This window comes from Lepisosteus oculatus, chromosome 7 (genome assembly GCF_040954835.1).
Source record: "Lepisosteus oculatus isolate fLepOcu1 chromosome 7, fLepOcu1.hap2, whole genome shotgun sequence".
Classification (NCBI taxonomy): Eukaryota; Metazoa; Chordata; class Actinopteri; order Semionotiformes; family Lepisosteidae; genus Lepisosteus; species Lepisosteus oculatus.
Genome location: NC_090702.1, coordinates 17413473 through 17433935, shown reverse-complemented (window position 1 = coordinate 17433935; position 20463 = coordinate 17413473). Strand labels below are relative to the sequence as shown.

General features: G+C 34.0%; 1 protein-coding gene across 5 annotated transcripts in view; it reads right to left on the bottom strand.

Annotated features, from left to right (window-relative positions):
• Positions 1-20463, bottom strand: part of cep290 (centrosomal protein 290) — a 52209-nt gene that overhangs the window by 9367 nt on the left and 22379 nt on the right. For 3 of the 5 annotated variants that reach the window (XM_015352789.2, XM_015352788.2, XM_015352792.2), the window contains 16 exons: positions 19775-19882; positions 18662-18796; positions 18084-18350; positions 16485-16592; positions 15447-15646; positions 14439-14652; positions 14140-14277; positions 13390-13611; positions 12286-12417; positions 8748-8893; positions 8080-8235; positions 7550-7673; positions 4092-4820; positions 3656-3790; positions 2258-2344; positions 1975-2139 (listed from right to left, as the gene is read on the bottom strand). In XM_015352789.2, the coding sequence (XP_015208275.2) occupies positions 1975-2139; positions 2258-2344; positions 3656-3790; positions 4092-4820; positions 7550-7673; positions 8080-8235; positions 8748-8893; positions 12286-12417; positions 13390-13611; positions 14140-14277; positions 14439-14652; positions 15447-15646; positions 16485-16592; positions 18084-18350; positions 18662-18796; positions 19775-19882 (3066 nt within the window). The remainder of the gene's footprint in view (positions 1-1974; positions 2140-2257; positions 2345-3655; positions 3791-4091; positions 4821-7549; positions 7674-8079; positions 8236-8747; positions 8894-12285; positions 12418-13389; positions 13612-14139; positions 14278-14438; positions 14653-15446; positions 15647-16484; positions 16593-18083; positions 18351-18661; positions 18797-19774; positions 19883-20463) is intronic. The other 2 variants (XM_015352793.2, XM_015352794.2) reach the window with 1 other exon arrangement.

Below are 20463 nucleotides of genomic sequence, written 5' to 3'. Positions count from 1 at the left end.
TTGCATTTTACCACCCAGACAGTGCTTAGATCAGTCCATGTCTTCAGACTGAGCAGCTGGGCAAGGAGGAAATGGATGAGGGGTAGAAAACATCTCAGCAACATTCTAATCTCACCACAAGGCTGACTCAACAACAATATACCTATCAACAGGACAGTGACCCAAAGCACAGGGCTAAAGCAATGCTAGAGTGCCTGAAAAGCTACTGAGCTCAATGGCTGAGATGGGAGAAAATGTGCATTAGTCAGCCAATATTTCAGTGACTCTACACAGCTCACCTATAGGGCAGAGGGACAACCCACCTAAAATCCCACATGCAGTTTGCAACAAAGCATTTAAGTGATATTGAAAACATGAAGCAAAAAGGTTTTGTTTTCAGATGAGACAAAATTGGAATATATAAATGCAAAACATTACATCTGGCACCAAACCAACACAATGCATCATCCAGTTAAGGCAGTTTGTACTGCCAAGAATGGTGGTGGCAGCCTCTTGCTGCATATTCTCTTTAGCAGAGGCTGAAAAGCTTGTTATAATTGAAGGAAAATGGATGTATCAAAGAACAGGAAAATACAAAAGGACGATCTATTTCAGTCTGCTACAGACTTAAAACTAGAGGGGAAATCCACCTTTCGGAAATGAATTGTAAATGACAGTGCAAACTAAAGCCAAGAAAGTGAATGCCATTAATTGGCACAGTTAAAGGTCTGACCTGAGTGCTACTGAGAATCTGAAGAAAGATCTGAAAATTTGCACCAAACCTTTATGAAAAGAGACTTACCCAAAAAGACACTGCAGCTTTACTTGCTGCAGAAAGTGCTTCTTCCAAATATTGAGTTCACGGGTCTGAATGCTTATGCTATCAACACAATTTATTCTCTTTAGATTTTGCCAACATTTAATGTAACTTATCCCAAGAAGTTTTCAGTTTGAGCATTCAGGTTTTTAATAAAATAATAGGTTTACAAAATGGTATAATACAGGAATGGGCAGAATACAGGGATACAGGATGGCTTCTGTAAGGACACCTGAACTAACATTCCACTCACAAATTTAGATTTCTTTAAAAACATTTAATTCTTTTTTTGCATAAGTACAGATGACTCCCAGTTTCACTTTTTAATTTGCTGTTTCATGATTTTCTTTCCCAATTTCCTGGTTTCTGTTATGTATTATATGTGTACTATTGTACAGCACTTCATGTTCCTTGTATAAACACAAATTAAATTGGAATATCATCAGCTATTAAGACTCTATACTAATAGCCGTGCATCAAAAGCACATTGTGACCAAAGCACAGGCATGCTCTCCTACATGTGGTCTGTTTTGTATTGTGTAATTATTCACTGTGTGGTTGAATTTTCTATATGTGAATCTAGTAACATCTAGTTTACTTTCCTTTTTTACTGGAGATGGTCTTCACACACCTTGGAGTGGACACAATGAAAAATGTGAAAATTGCACAAGAAAGGTTATGGAACTCTGATCCATAAGTTTTGGTTAGCACTTTAGAAAAAAAAATTTGACTCTGAACCATTGTGGAAGTGTCCTCTTTATATGTGACTTATCCAATAATTGTATTTGTTTTGATATTGTCATACTCTGTTAACTACTGTATAATACTTTTGGAAATTGTACTCTATTTGTTCTGTATTTCTTATTGTTTAGTAACCTATAATAGTCCGGGCATCTGTCAAAACAAATATGCAAATGTAAATTTCCTGTGATTAAAGGATTTATTACACACCACATAAGATAACAGCATGACAGCTATTTATAGAGACTTAATAGAGACAAAAAGCCATCTGAAGTTCTATGGCCCAACTGAGTCCATTCAGTATGAACTATAAGCTACAGACACCAAAGTATTAAACACAGTATTAGGCACTTTTCAAGTAATCCTTGTACAAGCCATTTTTGATTGCTAAGAATATTTTCTAAGAAATAGCTATGAGAACTCCACATACTCATTACCTTGAGCTTTTCGTTTTCATTTTCCAGAGCGGTCAGTTGCTCCCTGGATACTATTCCTGGTGCCTTTTTCAGTGCTTCATTTTCTCTTTGCACTCTTTCTACCACCTTCTTCATTAGCCCAATCGTTTTCTCCAGCTCAGGGACTGTCTTACCACTACGTCCGGACTGTACATTAAAAAAGCATTAATATGACATCACTTCCAGGTTCACATGACTTTATATAAGCAAAGAAGCAAAAATTATGTTTCAAAGACTAAACAGTAGACTAGAGCACTATCCTTACCCCACGGACATTGCCAAGTTTTCGCTCAAGTTCAGTCTTCTCCTTTTTAACAATATCACACATCTCCTTAAGGTCTGCAACTTGGTCCTGAAAGTCAGAGTAACTGTGTAAGTACCAGAAATTTTAAACTAAAATACTGTTTACAACCACCATCTTTTTTATTTTATCTGCTGCATTTAACTCTGTACGCTGTATAGCCTTATTTCTACATAAATAACAATATATTCCAGGTATCAAAAGACCACTTTTACTTAGTATTGGAACAAATTACAGAAATTTATTATCAGAAAAAGAATAATGTTTTTGTAGCAAGTGCACTAATATTATATTGAACAGGTATGACATACTGTAAGTAAATTAATTATACTGATAATGCTGTATCTTATCAGCAATATGCAATCTTATGGGATTCTGTATAATTAATCTCATACAGCCGGGGCAAGTATGTGCCTGTTCATTGATTTCTGAGCAACGTGTGGTCGCACAAATGTTCATAACTCAAGTCTGGCATGTAGTGCATCCATGGCTTGAACGTCACATTCCTATCTTGAAAAAAAGCCATTGTTACATGACCAGTATGTTGCATGCTACACATTAGTACATGCATCATCTTGCTACCATGCAGTCGGGTTGCCATTTATCACTACAAGTGGAGTACCATATTGGCTATACAATCATGAACAAATCATCACACTTGGACCTCCCCATCGATCCTGGTGAAGTACTGTATCCTGTGGATCACTGCCTATCATTGACAGACTAAGTCTGGATATAATGTCTTCCCAGGTTAGAAACTGCTTGCTGTGAAAACCCATATTATCTAGATAACAGGGGAATTATACAGTAGGTTTCTTTCTGTGTTTTTCTTGATTTTCAAAAGGAGTGACACTCAATAGGTCAAATCATCTGTGAGCCACATCTCTTTCATTAGTGAGGTGTTTTAACACTTACACAATAGTCACTAAAGAGTATCATGAATAGTCATTATTGATCACCTAACCAAAATGACACCAAAAGCATTTAATAAATATTCAAAATATATTCCTTTACTTTTCAAAAAATAAACATTAAAATAAAGTGATAGGTAAATAGTGTTTCTTTGGAAGTTTATTTTACTCAAACTATGTTGCTGGGCGTTTTACTTTACAAAACAGTAATGGCCAGCTGATTCCAGATTTATGTACCAAGTCAAGGTCAATCCTACTTTTAAATGAAAATCTTTAAAGAACAGATTTCTTTATCCTTACAATGTACAAAGTTTAATAGTAACTTACATCAAAACCCTTGGGTTATATTTAAATCAAAATGAAACTGATTTAATAGTTTCCACCAATGGTAAACAACTCTGGATGTAAAATGTTTTGATCAATATAGTTTTTTCAAAATATTTCCACTTACATTTAATCTAGGTAAATCTTTTCTGGCCTGTTCCAACTGGAAGCGCAATTCCAAGTTTTCTGAAGACAGCTTAAGATTTTGACGCTGCAATTCATGCTCTGCTTGAGATGGTGTATCAGAACCCCTACCAGATGTCTAAAACAAGAATGTTAAAATGTTTAATAGCATTCAATGCAGAAACGTCTTGAACAAATTTGACAAGCTAAATATAAACCATATGAATAGACTGAATTGAAAAAAGAAGCTTAGTTTATTAAAGAAGACAAAATTAGCAATTAGAAACAAGGGAAATATTCTATTCTATTATTCTACTTCTGGGGATGGTACATTTTCATTTATACAATTGAAAATGTCACTCATTCCACTTTTAATTCAGAGACTGTGCTTAGGGTTTCTGCAACTGTGGAGTGGGCTAAAAGCACATTTTTATTCTAACCTCATGAACTTCAGAGTGCTTCAGTTCTGGGTCCTCAATGTATTCGCTTTCAGGTAATGTCCCCATATCTTTATCTGAAATATAAGCTTCATGTTCTACTATTTGTGGTTCTTCTTCATGAACATCTTCACCAGTTTCAAAAGATGGTTCAAGTTCCTGTCCACATTTTAAAGAAAGAACTGACTTTTTCTTGGCAGAATCCTCCTTTACTTCATTCATATCATGTCCATTATTTTCTTCAGTGCTTCCATTTTCTCTCTGTTTTGCACATAGTTCACCCTCTTCATTAGTCACACTTTCACTGTGTTCTGAGTCAGTCTTTTCAGATACAGGATGATCACAGTCAGCAATGTTCAGTTTACCCTCCTTATCATGATCTCTAGCACTTTCACATTCATCAGGGGACCACAATACGTCAAGATTAGACCCTTCAACATCAGTCTGTTCTTCTGTCATGGGATTCTCTGCTATTCCTGGATCTCTCTCATCAAGTTTATCCTTATTCAACCCTGCTCTGTCTTCAAGGTAGGTTTCATAAAAATGTGTGTCACTTTGGTTCTTTTCTTCAATATCACTTATGCTCTTAGCTTCTTGTGGAAATAGTTTTTCACTCTCAGTAATGGTGCACTCTTTACCTGAGCTTTCATTTTTAACTGCATATTCTTTATATTGAGTCTCCTTAGGAGATGTGATCATATTAGACGAGGAATGGAGAACTGAAATTTTATCCTTAGAGCACAGAAGAAGATAAAAACAGTTGGAAAAGAAAGAAAAAGATAAAGATAAGGAACAGGATAAGAAAAACATCATAATGTTTTATGTTAAAGGTAAATGACATGAAATTAGCCAAGACTACCTTACATATGCACTTTCATTTTTAAAGTTCATTATAACTGTGATTGTGAATACATATAATCTGTAATAAACTTATGTTTAATGTTTGAACATTATTTTTTTAACCATTTCTTGCTCAACCCCTTTACATTAACTAAAAGACCATTAACTCTATTGTAAATCTAAATTTAATCTAAAGCATCAATGTTTTTTTCCTAAATTACTTTGATTAATGAAGAACACTACATATTTCTTTCTAATTTCAATGTATCCTTCTAATGTTACATACACAACAATGCAATATGCAATATCTTTAGAAAAGTAATTTAACGAATCCCCACAGTATTTTGCAAAATATTAAACACCTTTATACAGGTGTCTTATCTTAAAGGCTATTATCATGTTTTCCTGTTCACCTTGGGTTCACACTTACACAGTGCAATACAGTATAAATTACATGAAGGTATTGCTTTTCATTCTGAATGACTCCAAAGTGCTTTACACTTTGGGGGTGAGGGAATTTTAGGCAGCCCAGATTGTGCAATATCAAGAAGGATAAAAGGCAGAACACTGGGGCTAACATGCCTACTCTTATAAAAACTACCACGGAATCTTTAATGACGAAGTCAAGAACCCGGTTTAATGTCTCATCTACAGGGTGGGATAGTTTGGAAATTCTGAACCAGAGGGAAGAGTGCAATCTGCAACTAGCACCACAGCACCAAACCTTTTGTTTTTTTATATAAAAACAAATAATATATACTGCCTTACAGCTTAGATCCTGGGTTTCACTGAGACAGGAGAAGCTTCTTTGTGGAGCTTACATGTTCTCTCTGAGGCCATGTGGGTTTACATAATATCTAAGTTAACTGACAGATTTAGATTTGTACACCCTGCAATTGACTGGCATCCAATCCAAAGTGTCATATTTTGTGCCCATAGAGTCCCACATTGGGCTTTATACAGATACAAGAGAACAAAATGGCATCACCAAGGTAAAGTCACTTAAAAGGGCATTAAACCAACATTTGCAGTCAGTCTACCAGCATTTGGATATTCTGCAGGAATTAAGCAGAACCATTCATCCACAAGAAAATCAATCAACTCACACCTGGGTGACAAAGGTGGAAAAAGCTGTCTAGGGTGCCATTCTTAAGTAAATCCCATAAATGCTTGACAGAGGTCAGAGCTCCACATGTGGAAGTGCATTAAAATCGAGACTCAAAACCATTCTTTTCAGAAAAGCTTTTAATTAGTGTCTGTATCTGCTCCATTGCTCCATTTAGCACTTCTAAATATTTTTCTTTCTTATATGTACTTACTTTGTAATTTGATATTATTAGAACTGTTTTTTATACCTACTGTAAAGCACTTTAAGATACTATACTACTTTTAAAGGTGCTATAATCCTCTTCTTTTTCTTATTATATGTGCTCTGTGAATGGGGGCATTATCATCCTAGAAGACACCCTTTCTGGCAAAAAATAAATGCTGGAACACATGGTGAAGATAATCCCTTATTATCATTAAGTAGCAATTAGCACTGACCTTGCCAAAGAGTGCACCTAAACCCTGGAACCATCTGGAATCTTCAATATTGCAACCAAGTGCTCATGACTGTAGAGTTCACGTTGGTGCCACACTTGCACTTGTCTATATTACTTTTCTTAACTGCTTGGTAGTCCTTTGCACTACTTGACTCACAAACATGCATTGCCAGGCGTGATGAATCATTTGTACATTGCAATCCAACTAAGGAATGCGTTGTTATGTTTTTGAACCACATCTACAGTAGAATGTCTCAATATACAGTACATGGGATATATTGCTTTCAACATATTGGTTGTCCATCATTTAACCAGGTGTTTCCATTTTGTCATCCACCACATATATATACAAAATAGTTCCTTTTTAAGCCTCATGCAAAATATTTAAAAATAAACAAGCCGTATCATACTTGTACTAACAGCTTTTCCTGTTTTATATGTATGTCACAAGTACCAAATTGATTTCCATATGCCTATGATTTTTTATAGAAGTGTAAGGAACAAAAAGCAACTCAAGATTTCTGCATTAAAAGGGAAATAACATTACAGGACTACTGAAACTTATATTTTTCAGTAGACTATATCAGATTCTAATATTATAATTGATTACATAAGTTTCAGTCAGTCACAAAAAAGGGGAATGTGTCGAACAGAAACAGCAGCAAACGAACTGTAAAAACACCAAACACAAATCATTGATTGGGTACTCAGCAACTGAAATTTAATGTTGATTAAGACAAAGAGATATATAGGAGGTAGAATTAACACTTTTTAAAAACTGTATACATAATTCTGGACTGCAGGAAGCTATGTGTGAGGGTCTGAATGCTTATGTATTATGCATCCCAAAAGTAAGGGGAGTAACAATTTGAATTTAAATTGAGTTATGATTATGTTATGAATAAATCTAATGCACTTGTAAGACCAAAACAATGATATAGTAGTTTTAGAAAGAACCAAAGTAAAGCAACATGAATGACTGTTAGTCGTATATTTCTGCCAGGACACTGTTCTATTAAAAGCTTTAGGTAATATTTTAAAGATTTTCTTCCAAGAACAGAAAGATATTGTACTTACTGAAGGTCTTGAAAGTGGTTCTTTTGTAAGCTGCTTTTCTAGAGAATGAATTTTTTCCTCTAGGTATCGATTTTTCAGATTTAAGTCTTCCATTGCTATGTCTCGGGGCAAAGCCTGCTGTTGTCTGAAAATGAAACAATTTACAATAATGAAATTCAATATTAATAGATATGTGATTTCAAAACTGAACATCAATACATAAGTTGAGGGAAGAGTGTGTTTCAATTTATCATAATGGGAAATAACATGTTAAGAGGAGAAAGAAAATGACAGCACACTATGATACCTGACTCTATCTCCTTTTCAACAGAGAAAATCAGAATTTCTAAAGGTAGTACATTCACCAAAACATGTGTTAAATTCTAAGGCTTTTAGTACTCTTTAAAACTTAATTCTTTGAGACTTGGACAACACACTGAGTTTGTGAAAGGGATTTTACTTAAGTTTACTCTTGGTTAACCATGCATTTTCCATCTTTAATGTCACAACAGTCAAGAGACTAGAAGAAAAGCCTAATATACTACACTCACTTTATTAAAACAATTTGGTGCTCAAGGTCTGAATTTCTCCTCTTGAGTTCTTCAATCATTTTTTCAGATTCTAAAGTTCGAGCTCCCACTACCTGATCTACAGTCACACCACGGCTTTTGAGTTTCTTCTGCAGGGCTGCTTTTTCCTGATCAGTTCTAAAAGTTGAAAATATTCAGGATAAAAGTAAAAGAGCACAGGGAAATACTTTTCCATACATAAATAGCTATGACTAAACAGGAAATTCAGAAAAACACCATCGTAATGTGCAATTGTGGCAAAGGGCAATGATAGGGGTGGTGAAGATATGAAAAGGGACAAAAGTGAAGTTTTGTCATCTCTCCAAAAATTATGTTTCTTGAAATCCAATTATCATTATTAATAAAATAAACATTGACAATATTACTATCACAAATAATGATTTTGTTTAAAATCATAGTACCCCGGAAAAACATCACAACTTATTAAGCATTACTTGCTTGAAGTTTAGTTATGCAGTGACATCTAGTGTTCATATAAGCGATATATACTGACCCCTAGGATGGTTGGACAACTACAATTTTTAACTACAGTTGTTTACACCTTAATCAAATAAAATTGGCTATGGTTAATTATGAAACATGCTAAACCTACAAAAAAGTTACTGGGAGAAAAACACACTGAAACTGACCTGGCATAGAGGTCCTTTAATGTACTGAGCTGTTTTGTTAGGGTATCAACCTCTTTCTCCTTTTCTTTTAATTTGTTCCGAACACTTTCTAGTTTAGCTTGCCATTTTTTGCTTTCTTCCCATCTTATTATTTCTTCTTTTGTTGTCTAAATGAAGACAGGACATGAAAGGAATAATGATTAATGGTTCTAGAAGTTGCCTTATGTTTCAGAAAACACTCACAGAAACAGTGCAAAATCACTAAATTATGTACATTCAAGAACATGAAAAAACAAACCAAAATTAAGCCACTCTAGAGAAAAGTTTAATAAAACCATTAGGCCTAAGTCTTCTTTCAAATACAAATACAATAGGATCTCAACATCTGCAAATTTAACATAATCAGTGTGGGACCATATGTTTATCTGCAATTATTTGTGATCAGAGGATGTGCAGAGCCAATATGTGTGCTGTATTTGTGCCTTTTGAATGGTTAGGAGCTAAAACACTTTTCCTCAATTTTTGAACCAAATATTAATCTTTATTCTATCAATATGTTTTAATAGAAGGATGGAAAAATATACTATTTTTACAAAAAAATTACATTTGTTTGACAACATAGAACTATAATAAAATGTTAACACTGGATTCTAAAGTCTCACTGTCTTAAAAGAAATTCACATTATTCATGTTTGGAAATTATGCTGCCCATTCATGTTTTTTAAAGTAAGGTTTCAACATTTGTGAATTTAACATTTGCAAAAAAAAATTATTTGCGAAATTGGTCTGGCCAACAAGGTCTTGTATGTATGCAGCGCAAGATGAAACCAAGCTAAAGGTTGTTAACTGCAACTTTCAAATTAGTGATGCAACAGACTAGGATGTGAGACAAATCTAGCTGGTTGAGTAAGCCTCTCCCTGTCTCCTGTCCAAGTATCCCCCACCCAGCACTCTCTTCTAAACATGGTCTTGTTTTTATACTGCAATACACAATCCTGGTTCTGTGTTGGCTGTATAGGGAACAACAGGCTGGAGACTACTTCGTTTAGAGTACCTGTAGTTTTATTGCTCATTTCACTACAGCGGGGCATGCTAATCACGAAGGCAGAGAGAGAAAAAAGGATTCATGTTCTGTATTTTAGTTTATTAAAATTAGTTTCTGATTACTGTTGATTCTTTTAGTGGACCAATCATATCTAAATTAACTAAAAACCAACACATTAGTATTGTAATTACACTATAAGGGAGGGTTACTTGTGTCTTTTAACCATACTGTAGATACAATATACTGTAGTACATTATGGGATAGCATAGGGGTGGACTTGGTTGTATGTGATTTTGACTATTTGTTACAGTTCTCTGCACCAAACCCTCATGAATGTCAAGACCCTACTTCACTCTCCTACTGTTCTAACAGTGATTCTACTACTCTGGTAACACGGAAGTTTTACTTCAGAATTCAAAACCCGCATTTTCCCCAAAACTTATTTTTAATATTGTACTTATATGTAAGTGGAATGCAGTATTTTTCTAATTATACATATTTATATGAAGAAAAAAACATCCTGAATAAGTCCTTCAGACAGGAGCAGCAGAACTTAACTACAATAAGCAGTATTAGTATTTTCAAATTATCTATTTATATTGAGTGACCTCTTTCAATGGAGGGAAGCATTTTTTCCTGAATTTATTTTCAGATGTATTTATTTTCAACATAATCAGCTCTCATGAAGTGACACACTTGATACACTGTGTATCAATGTTTCACTGTAATTAGTGACAATAATAGAATGCGCATTTCCACACTGATGTCTGGAAGATTAAATGCAATATTTAAAAAGCTACAGTAGGTCTTTTTCAGATGTACTGTACCTGTATTTTGTATTTACCAAGTGTGGGATTAGTTTAACATAGCAGGTGCTGCAATTCACTGCAGAACTTAATGCAGACGGCATGGTGGCTATAGTTAAAGTACCTAGCTCAAAGATGTTTATCTAATGATTTTCATGCAAACTAATGGCATATAATAATAATCATCATCATCTATATTTTTGTACTTTCAAATATAAAACTAATGTATTCTTATTATTTTGAAGAACATTGTAACTGGTTTCAAACAGCACCTAGCAACTAAAAGGGACTCTTTCACTATATTTGAAGGGGAATAATAATATTCAATGAATTATCCATTAGATTATTATACTTTATATACAAATTATACTCCATAACTAGTAACTATTTATCTTACCTAACTCAAATTAATAATTATTTTACAGACACATTGTTTATATAACAATATATAATATAAGAACTAATTTATGTTCTGAAAGTTGAGTCTTCTAAGAATAGCTTGTACCAACAGATTTATCTTATGAAAGCTGAAACATGCAGTGTTAGGCAAATATGTTTTTTGTTAATTTACATAATGTACTTTTCCCCTTAGCTGTTTACAGGCATATCTGCTATAACACGATAGTGGTAGAAACCACCATGTTACAGAAAATTGTTATAGAAACCATTGGTTCAATGGGAATGAAGTTGTTATGGGGCAAATAGTAAGGATTCACTATAAGAAAGGCATTTGTTCTACAGTTATTAGTCATATTATTAGTTTCAATGTATGACTTTTGTATAATTTGTGTTTTGTGATCATTTGAAATATAAAACAGTGGGAAAAAATTAAATAAGACATAATATGCATCAGTATTTCCATCACTAAACAAAGACTAATTTTGCAGTGGAGGAGAGTGAAAACATTTTTCATTAGAAACTTTAACAATATACAGTACACTACTAAAAGCCCAGCAGCACAAATGCTATCATGTATCCTTTAGTTTCTCTCATGTCATTTTATAACATCAAACATTCGTTCTGGATTAATAGTTTTCCTTTTCATGTGCACCACACATATGTATGTAATGGTACAAGCCAAAGCTTTGGTCAGGGCCTCCTCTGGGAGTAGAAACTGGAAACACCTGGCTTAATTGCCTAATTAGTAACCTGTGTGACTGGAGTGCCTGAGAAAATCCATGAGGTTGCTGGTGGTCCAGATTGGGCCCCAGGGCCTTAATTAATCTATTGTTTGTCCTGGAACCTTGATTTGTGAGCTTTTGGAATTTGGTCTGTCTCGTTGGAGGAAAGAGGTCCTGGTCTACACTACCCTGGCAGACAGGATTCTATGACACTAGTAGAATGTCTCATACTCATTGTATGAATATAAAGCACCTACATGTATATTTATTATTTTTATTGCTGTTTCCAAAGAATTAAAATATAGTGGGTGAGGACTGTGAACAACTTTAATATGTATATAGGTTGGATAAAGACTGCTGTCAATGCATAAGAGAATATGCCAGCATCCCAAGCACGTGTTGGTTGTGCAGCAGCCTCACTGCAGCAGTTTTATTCTATGTGTGTGACTAATTCCAGTATGGTTAAATTGTGTTAGAGCCAACATGCACTCATAATCAACTGTGTTATATCCAATTTGTGGTATGGAAATGTTATAGCAGAAATGACTGTACTTAAAAGCTAAACAGAAATCAAGAAACTATTTTACCTTATCTTCTTTCATGGGTTTTCTTTCCACTGGAGGTTCTGTATTTTTACTCTCTAACTCAGATTCTAGCCTTTTCACCTTCTTTTGAAGTTCATCTAGTGTAGCACATTTTCCTTCACCATCAGACTTATTCTGAAAATATTAAGTATAAAAAATCATGAACTATACAAGGTATATTTTCAATTTTATAGAGTGCTGTTGATTTGAAGTAGTTTCAGAATTCAGGAATAATTTCAGGAATAATTTCTTTAAAATACATATTCTGTAGATTAAAAGGCCAGCCAGATTATTTAACAAGAATAACACTATCTACATTGTTAGCACATTCTAGGGTCAGCTAGAGAGTAAAGCTAAAATTCACATATTGAAATGTTCCAAAGAAAATCTAACATTTTTGGTGAAGAAACAGGACAAAAGTCTTTTGAGATTTGCTACTGGAAATTTCACAAAGATAAGCTCTGCTGTAATCACTGCTTACAATGCTTTAGCCTGTTTTAGAACAAACACATTGCCCATGCAATTGGCAAGTTAAAGGTAAACATAGTTTACATAAATATGGTGAATTCAAAAAATTATCCCTGACTTGACATTTTTTCAGCATGGTAAGAAAAAATCTCCCTTTTGCCCCGTGTGCATCAGAATAGAAAAGAAAAGCATATTATAAAGAAAACAAAAAAAGCTTAGTTCTAACACAAAACAAATTATCAGCGTGACTTCTGAAATGAGATAAATAATTAAGAGTTAGGTGCTGGACATTCAGAGACACATATATCCTACAGATGCTGAAAAGCTCACAAAGTTCTGCTATAAAATCATAATTCTACAGCTCACTTGACTCAAAACAAATCATACCTATTCAGCACTATTATAGGGAATTTATAAAATCAGCCACTATGAGGCACAGACTTGATTTGAACCTACATTATAAAAGTTGAAGGGCTCTGCTCATTGAAAGGATGCTGTTGAAACAAAGTTAGACAAAACTTTCCTTCACAATGTTAAAATGTGGAACAGAAAAATTTAAGCCTAGAATGCTTTTTTTCTTATTAAATATATACAGCTATAAAAATTAAGCTTTAGCTTTAGGTTCCACACATTCATCACCTGCAGGCTGCTGGTGAGCCTCTTGATTCTTTTTTTCAGCTCTTCATTCTCTTTGTCCAGTTCATCTCTCTCTGTCTGCAGTTTGGACTGAGACTTCTGACTTCTTTGCAATTCTCTGTTCAAACTTTCCACCTCGTCTTTCAAGGAGTTTTCCCTGTTCTTTATCATTTTAAGGCTGTCCTTGGCTGTCTGGAGTTCTTCACTTAGATCTTGAATACGAGACTAAAATTACAAATAAAATGAGGAAGAGTGACATTTATATATTGTAAAGAAATTGTCATATACATTTTGGAAGGATAGATAAAAATAAAGAAATAAATGTGGTCTGACAGTGTTAAGACATAGTGAAGCAAATATCATCCAGTATAAGAATTAAAATAAAGTTTTACTAAGGCCATTTTCTAGAAGTTTCACACTGTCCATCCTTATTTCTCATATGTTTAACCATCTGTATCATACAAATATTATTTACAATATAATCCTAGACATCATTTAATACAAGGGCCTGAAAAACAAATCTTTGAGTGCCTAGTACAAATTGGTTTCGTAAAGGACTTCAGAGCCTAATTAGATACTGTACATAAGTAAATTACAATTATGTACAGTATCTTAGAAAAGCTCAATAATTAATATTAGTCACACATCAATAGATTTTGACATATTAAAGACTGTTAATCTCCGTTTTGATTTTACAAACCTGTCTATTGTCATCTAGTTGATAAACATAATTTATTTTATTTTTATACTTGCCTTCAGATCTTTAGTGTGCTTATCTACAATCTGTTGCACATTTAAGTTTTGCTCCTTTTGTGCTGCACTTGCAATTATCTGCTGCTCTGCATGAGCTGTCATTTCTGAACGAAGTTCTAACAGTGCTTTACTGAGGGCCTTAAAAAGAGAAAATAAATATAATGGTGAAAATAAATTAAAATACAACAAAATTAAGGAGTACAATCAATTCATTTTTGATGAACTTGTTTGTATGTTGTAAACAAGTACACTTCAACATTCTATAAAAGTTACCTTAATACCACAAACTTTTTTGTTACCTTTTGTTGTTTTTCCTTCAGCATTAATTGTGATTTAAGTCTTTCAACTAGGTTTTTCATTGTAGCAGTAGGAGACTTGACATTGGCTTCTTTCTGTGCTTCCAGCTCTGTTTTCAGATACTGAACCTCCTTCTCTGTTTGCGACAGCTGTTCACGTAATTCATCAGCTTCCTCCCTCAGCTTTTTTGACTGAGTAGCATATTTTCCTTCAAGCCTGTTGTACAATAACATCTTTAGTACAGCATAAGATAACATAATTATCATTTTGTTGGTGATTGCTTTAATGTAGACCTTACTTAAGGGATACTGAAAGTAGAAAGTGAAGATAAAACTAAATATTACAATAATAATTATGGCAGTTTGGTCCAGGAGAGGCACCAGAGGAAACCAGAAGGAACCATATGAGTGGTCACACCACCCTAAGGAGCAGGAAGGTCATGTAACACCATAGTATTCCATATCAGTATTAAACCTATTCAAAAGATGTGCATATGGAACCACCCACAGGTGAGATCTAAAGAGGGATCACTTAGAAGACATCACTCAGAAAAAGAGACTCAAATCTCCTCCAGAACTCTAGGACAGGTTTATAGTCCTGGAACTATCAGCGAGTTGAAAGGAAGGCTCGGAAAGATGAGGGAAGAGAGCCTCTTTACAGTCAGTTAAAACATTCACACAAAGAAAGAAAGGATAATTAAGGGTAGAAGTGAGGACACTTTCATGTAAACTACAGGTACAGAATAAACAGGATTATGATAAAAAGAAGGGAGAAATTAAATCAACAGTATACCATATTGTACATAAAGAATAAAGAGGTAACAATTACACCTAATCCATTCATAAGTATAGGAGACTACACACGGCCAGGTGTATTAATTAGTAAAATCTATACTGTATATTAACAGCTCTTCCTCCTTATACTTTCTAGAGACATAATACCTTATTGCCAAACAAACCTGTTTTCACACAACATTAACAAATATCTCAAAGACAACCATCAAAACTTACTTGGCTTTCTCATTTTCATGTTCCTTCATTTTCATTGATGTTATTTGTTTCTGCTTCTCTAGATCAGCTGTCACTCTTTTTAATTTTTCAGTGAGAGAAGAAAGGGAGTTGTCTTGCTCAGCTACAGTTTGTTCCATCTCAGCCAATCGGACTAGGTGTTTTGTAGTAGGAACTGCAATGTTGGGCTTCTTCATCAATTCCTAAATGTGAAAACAAAAAAATGATTTCAAACTATGTATATCTTATGTGACTGACAACACATATACATAAATGATTAAAAAAGGTATTTTTTTAAATTACTAAAAGGTGCTAAAGGATATAACATCAAGATTAAGTAAAACATTTATTAAAATCTTTAAGCCTATGAAACACACACAAGTGTCATTTTAACATAAGAGCTAGGATAAGAGTTGGTGGCTTTTTGGTCCTTTTGGTTGCTCATTACTGTCTTTACTTCAGTATTGGTGATGGTATTATCCCGACTATTTCATTTTATTTCTGTCAGTGAAATGGTATTTATTTCCACTTTTGACATCATACTGTGTTTTTGTAGAATTTTGAATACTTCAATCCAAAGTCCTTCTCTTCATAAAAGTAAAGAGAAATTGTTTGAAATTGTTTGTCTGTGCCTTTGACACCCAGTTACTGTACATGTGTATGTTTTTGAATTTTTGTATATGTTTTCATTTATTTAATACAAAAAGTTTAAGTCACCATTTGCTAGCAAGGAACAATACAGTAGCATTACTGAAAACTATCGTATTAAGAGTGATATTTTGTGACCGAAAATTATACTGCTGCAAGAATGTTTTACACATAATTAAATTTAGGCTAGATTTAGGCATTGCTTGATGTGAGATCTAGGCTGTATGACCAGCCAGTAGGTCCAGCCACCATATTCAACAGTGTATACAGTATCAATGAAACCTACTGCACACACCCTCCATGTGTGCCCAAGGCTTAGACTACAAAAGAAAAACCAAGATCAGCGACGGCAGATAGCATAAATAACTGTGAGCTTAATAAAGAATTGCTAACCAGGGCTGTTTGTTTGAATTTGTTCAAAGATGTATCAGAATGCAAATCCAGTTTTTGATGCAAAACTCTAATTTGCTCTTCATGCTTCTTTGTCATATCTTCCTGTTCCTGTAATGAACATCAATTGGATTATCATTAGTACATATACAATAATTGAAAACAGTCACAATCTACAGTGCTTTGCACAAGTATTCAGACATGTTTCACATATTGCTATTTTAAAGCTGGTATTCATGATACTTTAAAATAGCAATTAATATTTGTTATATACACAGGCTATTCCACACATTAATAGTAAAACACACGAGGCAGTAAACAGACAAGTAATATGAAAGATGATTGCAAAATTTCCAAACCTTTTGCTGTGTTAAACCTTATTTCTAATTATCTTAACATAACTAACTAAATGAGCCACACAATTAGTTGAGTGGCTTGTCTGTGGTCACTTGTGGTTCACATGATTTCAGAATAAATACACATATATCTTTGTAACAGCACTCAGTCAGGTAGTGAATTGAAAGCACCAATTCAACCATGAAGACCAAGGAGCCCATGGACTCGGTGAAAAAGTTGTATAATTGCATAGAGCAGGAAAAGGGTATAAATACATATCGAAGACCTTTAATATCTCTTTGAGCATGGTGAAGCCAAACATTAAGAAGTGGAACAAACTAAGATTAGGTTGTCCTCCCAAACTGAATAGCTGGACAAGAAGGAAATTGTTCAGTAACGCCTACTGTGAGTCTGAAAAAGCTACAGAGTTCAGCGCCTCAAGGCTCAACAATATCTCAGACCACTTTAGAAAGGAGGCTTGTATGGAACTGAACAACATATTAGATCCTGTATGGAATTTGTAACATAGCACCAAAATTATATCGTAAATGTGAAAAATGTTTTGTGATCAGACAGACAAAATTTGAACTTTTTGAAATGAGTGACATAAGAGAACTTGAGTAAATCTGACAAGAACGGGCAAAAACTGCACCATGTTGATGTCCAAAATTTGTAGACTTACCCAAAAAAACTTTTGTAATTGCTACCGAAAATGCTTCCATCATATCTTGAGTTCATGGGTCTGAACACAGTACTTATGAAACCAACATACTGTACAGTATTTCAGTTTTTTCCTTTTAGATTTAACTGACATTTACTGTAATTTATCTTACCCTCAAAGACTTCAGTTTGGGCATTAAGATTTTGAATAAACTTTTATGTTTAAAAAATGTGTATCCATCATTTTGTTATTTCACAAACTAGGACATCGCAGGAAAGGTCTGAATATAGTTGCAAGACACTGTAAAAAGACATTTGGTAAAATAGCAATATGAAAGGTTGTTTTATATTTTAGGCCTTGAACTAGGCAATTTAAGAAAACCATTAATCAAATTAACTAAATGCAGGTTCCTGTCTTTCCTTTTGCAAACCCCTGTATTTATATGAATCCAAAAGACTCAGATAACCGGATCAAAGAGTAAAACACAAAATGCAAGTGTGAAACACAAACTACTGTAATAATAAAGATTATAATGCCAAGAGACAAATATAAGGCAAAGAGACAAAATGTGAGTTCCAATTAATGACTAAGCACTGTTTAAATACCTGTCTTGCTCTAGCCAAGAGGTTCTGGTATTTTTTCACAATGTCTTCTTTCTGGTTTAATCTGGCCTGAAGGTTGGCAATGGTTTGATGGGCCACCTTTAGTGCTTGTTGGTACTCTGGGTCCTCTCCTCTCTTTCCTAACTCCGCAATCAGTTTCTCTCTCTCAGCCGTAGCAGGCAGACGAAGCCTCAGCTCATTGATGACCTTGTCCCTTGAAAGCACATTTTGTTCCGCCTTCCACAGAGCTTCCTCTTTTTCTTTGAGTTTCTGTGACAAAACAAAAAAAATATGTTTGCTATATATGTCTGCTTTTTTTACCACATTTATCGTTTTATTTTATTACACAACAATCTTGATTTTGATCAAGAACTAAAATGGAGTGAGATTTAACATTAACCCCCAAAGAAAACACTATTGTCATGTTTTCTCCTCCCTCTGACACGCTATTTTTTGTTCAATCACAAAATGAATTTGATTGTAAATGACAGCACAAAAATTAATTGGGTTTCCTTTCACAAAACAGATCTGCCAAATACATTTGCGCAGTTAAAAATGAATAGTTTTCCAAAATACTTCACTTCTTCTAAAATCTTGCAAGTTGACTGTGTTTCTAGAATGGTGCGGAGATGTTCTTTGATCTTCCTTAGAGCGAAATCAAGCTGCTGAGGTAGAGGCAAGCTGGGGTCTGGGATATTTCCAGTTGCTTCTTCAAACTGCAAAAAAAAAAACTATTAAACTAAATGAAAATATTAACTAAACCACATTTTAAGTAGAGTGCATATTCACACTATGGCATCCAACTGCTTTTCCAATTACAAAGTGTGTAAGAATGATAGCATTCCTGCTTTTGTGACAAGAAATAAGTACAGAGAAATAAAAGAAAAATAATTGAGTTCAAACTTTGATAATAAATACCTAGAATGCATTAAATAATATCTCATACATTCACCAATACAGTATATACTGTAGCATATATTAGATTTACACAGTATCTCAACCTACACATTTCACATGGTGGCTAAACAAATAGAAGCTCATCACACTGAAAAAAAATCACAATCACAATTCACCCTTTGCTTTGAAAATGAACCACCCTTTTGTTGATTGTACAATCAGCCCGTGGCAACTGTGGATTCGATATCCACAATATACTGAACATGGTTTTCCCTGTGTGACTAGACTTCGCAAATGTGGGGAAGAAAGCAGCTATCTGTTGTGCTTTTTAGTTTTATCCTGTTTTAGTGCTTTTTGCTATTTAAAAACATGGTCTCAAAATGTAGAGAAAATCATTGACCAAAATGATGCCAAAAAGCCACGAGACAATATTAGATATTAGTTTATTAATTTTATAATATTAGTTTTGAGAGAATATTAGTTTCAGTTAACCTTGCCCATGGTGACACTTTTGTGTCAGTGTGAAAGTTGATGGTTTCATAGTCAATGGTTTGGATTCAAGGTAAATTTAACTATTTTATTTTACAATAATCATTTTATTGATTTTTACATGTTAGTTTATATGTGTTTATTTTGTTTAGTAAGCTAACATATCACTTAAATTGTGTGCCACAGCCTTTTTAGCCTCACTTATTATTCCCATAAATGTATGTATTTGCCAGCCCTAGTTTACTTAACTTCAGTAAATTCAGTTTAAGTTAATAAAAACCTCTATGGTAGACAAGGGATTATTGTACCTTTCTTGCAGTGCTTAGCACTTCATTCTGCTGTCGTTCATACAGATCCAGCTGTCGCTCCAGCTCTACTTCTCTCTGATCCCAAGATAGTTGTTGTTCTTCATGGAGCTAGAAGAAAAAAAAACATACATAATATATTCAGTTTTTTTAAACATTCTGCCAAACTCTGGTGTAGGTACAAGTGCTGTTGTCAGGCTTTTGGATCCTAAGCAAAACACCAATTTATCAAATATTAACAAGGGAGCAATAAAGCAACACATTCTAGATCTTTTTAGCAATAAAGATTGAAACAGTCAAAACAGTGAAGAAAACAAAGTGGAGATAACTAATAGGGAAATGTAATCTTAACACAATGTGCTTTATTCTACATTTTGAAACTGCACAACATTTCAAAACAAAAGCATAGAATTCCAGAAAAACAGACTATGACTGCATAAGACAAAACTAAAATGATAAACTTATTTAGAACAGCCAGAATCAGGAGGAAATGGATGGCAGCTGGTTATGGATGCTTGAAGTACAAAACAGATTTATCCAGTGAGTGTGACTTATGCGGGGTTTATTTTGATAAGTACTTCAAAACAACGCCAGGAAAGTAGTGGCATAAATGGTAAAATAAATCAAATATAAATAATATAAGGAGAAAGAAAGCACTCTATAAAATGTTAAAAAGTGTAAATGCAAAGAAA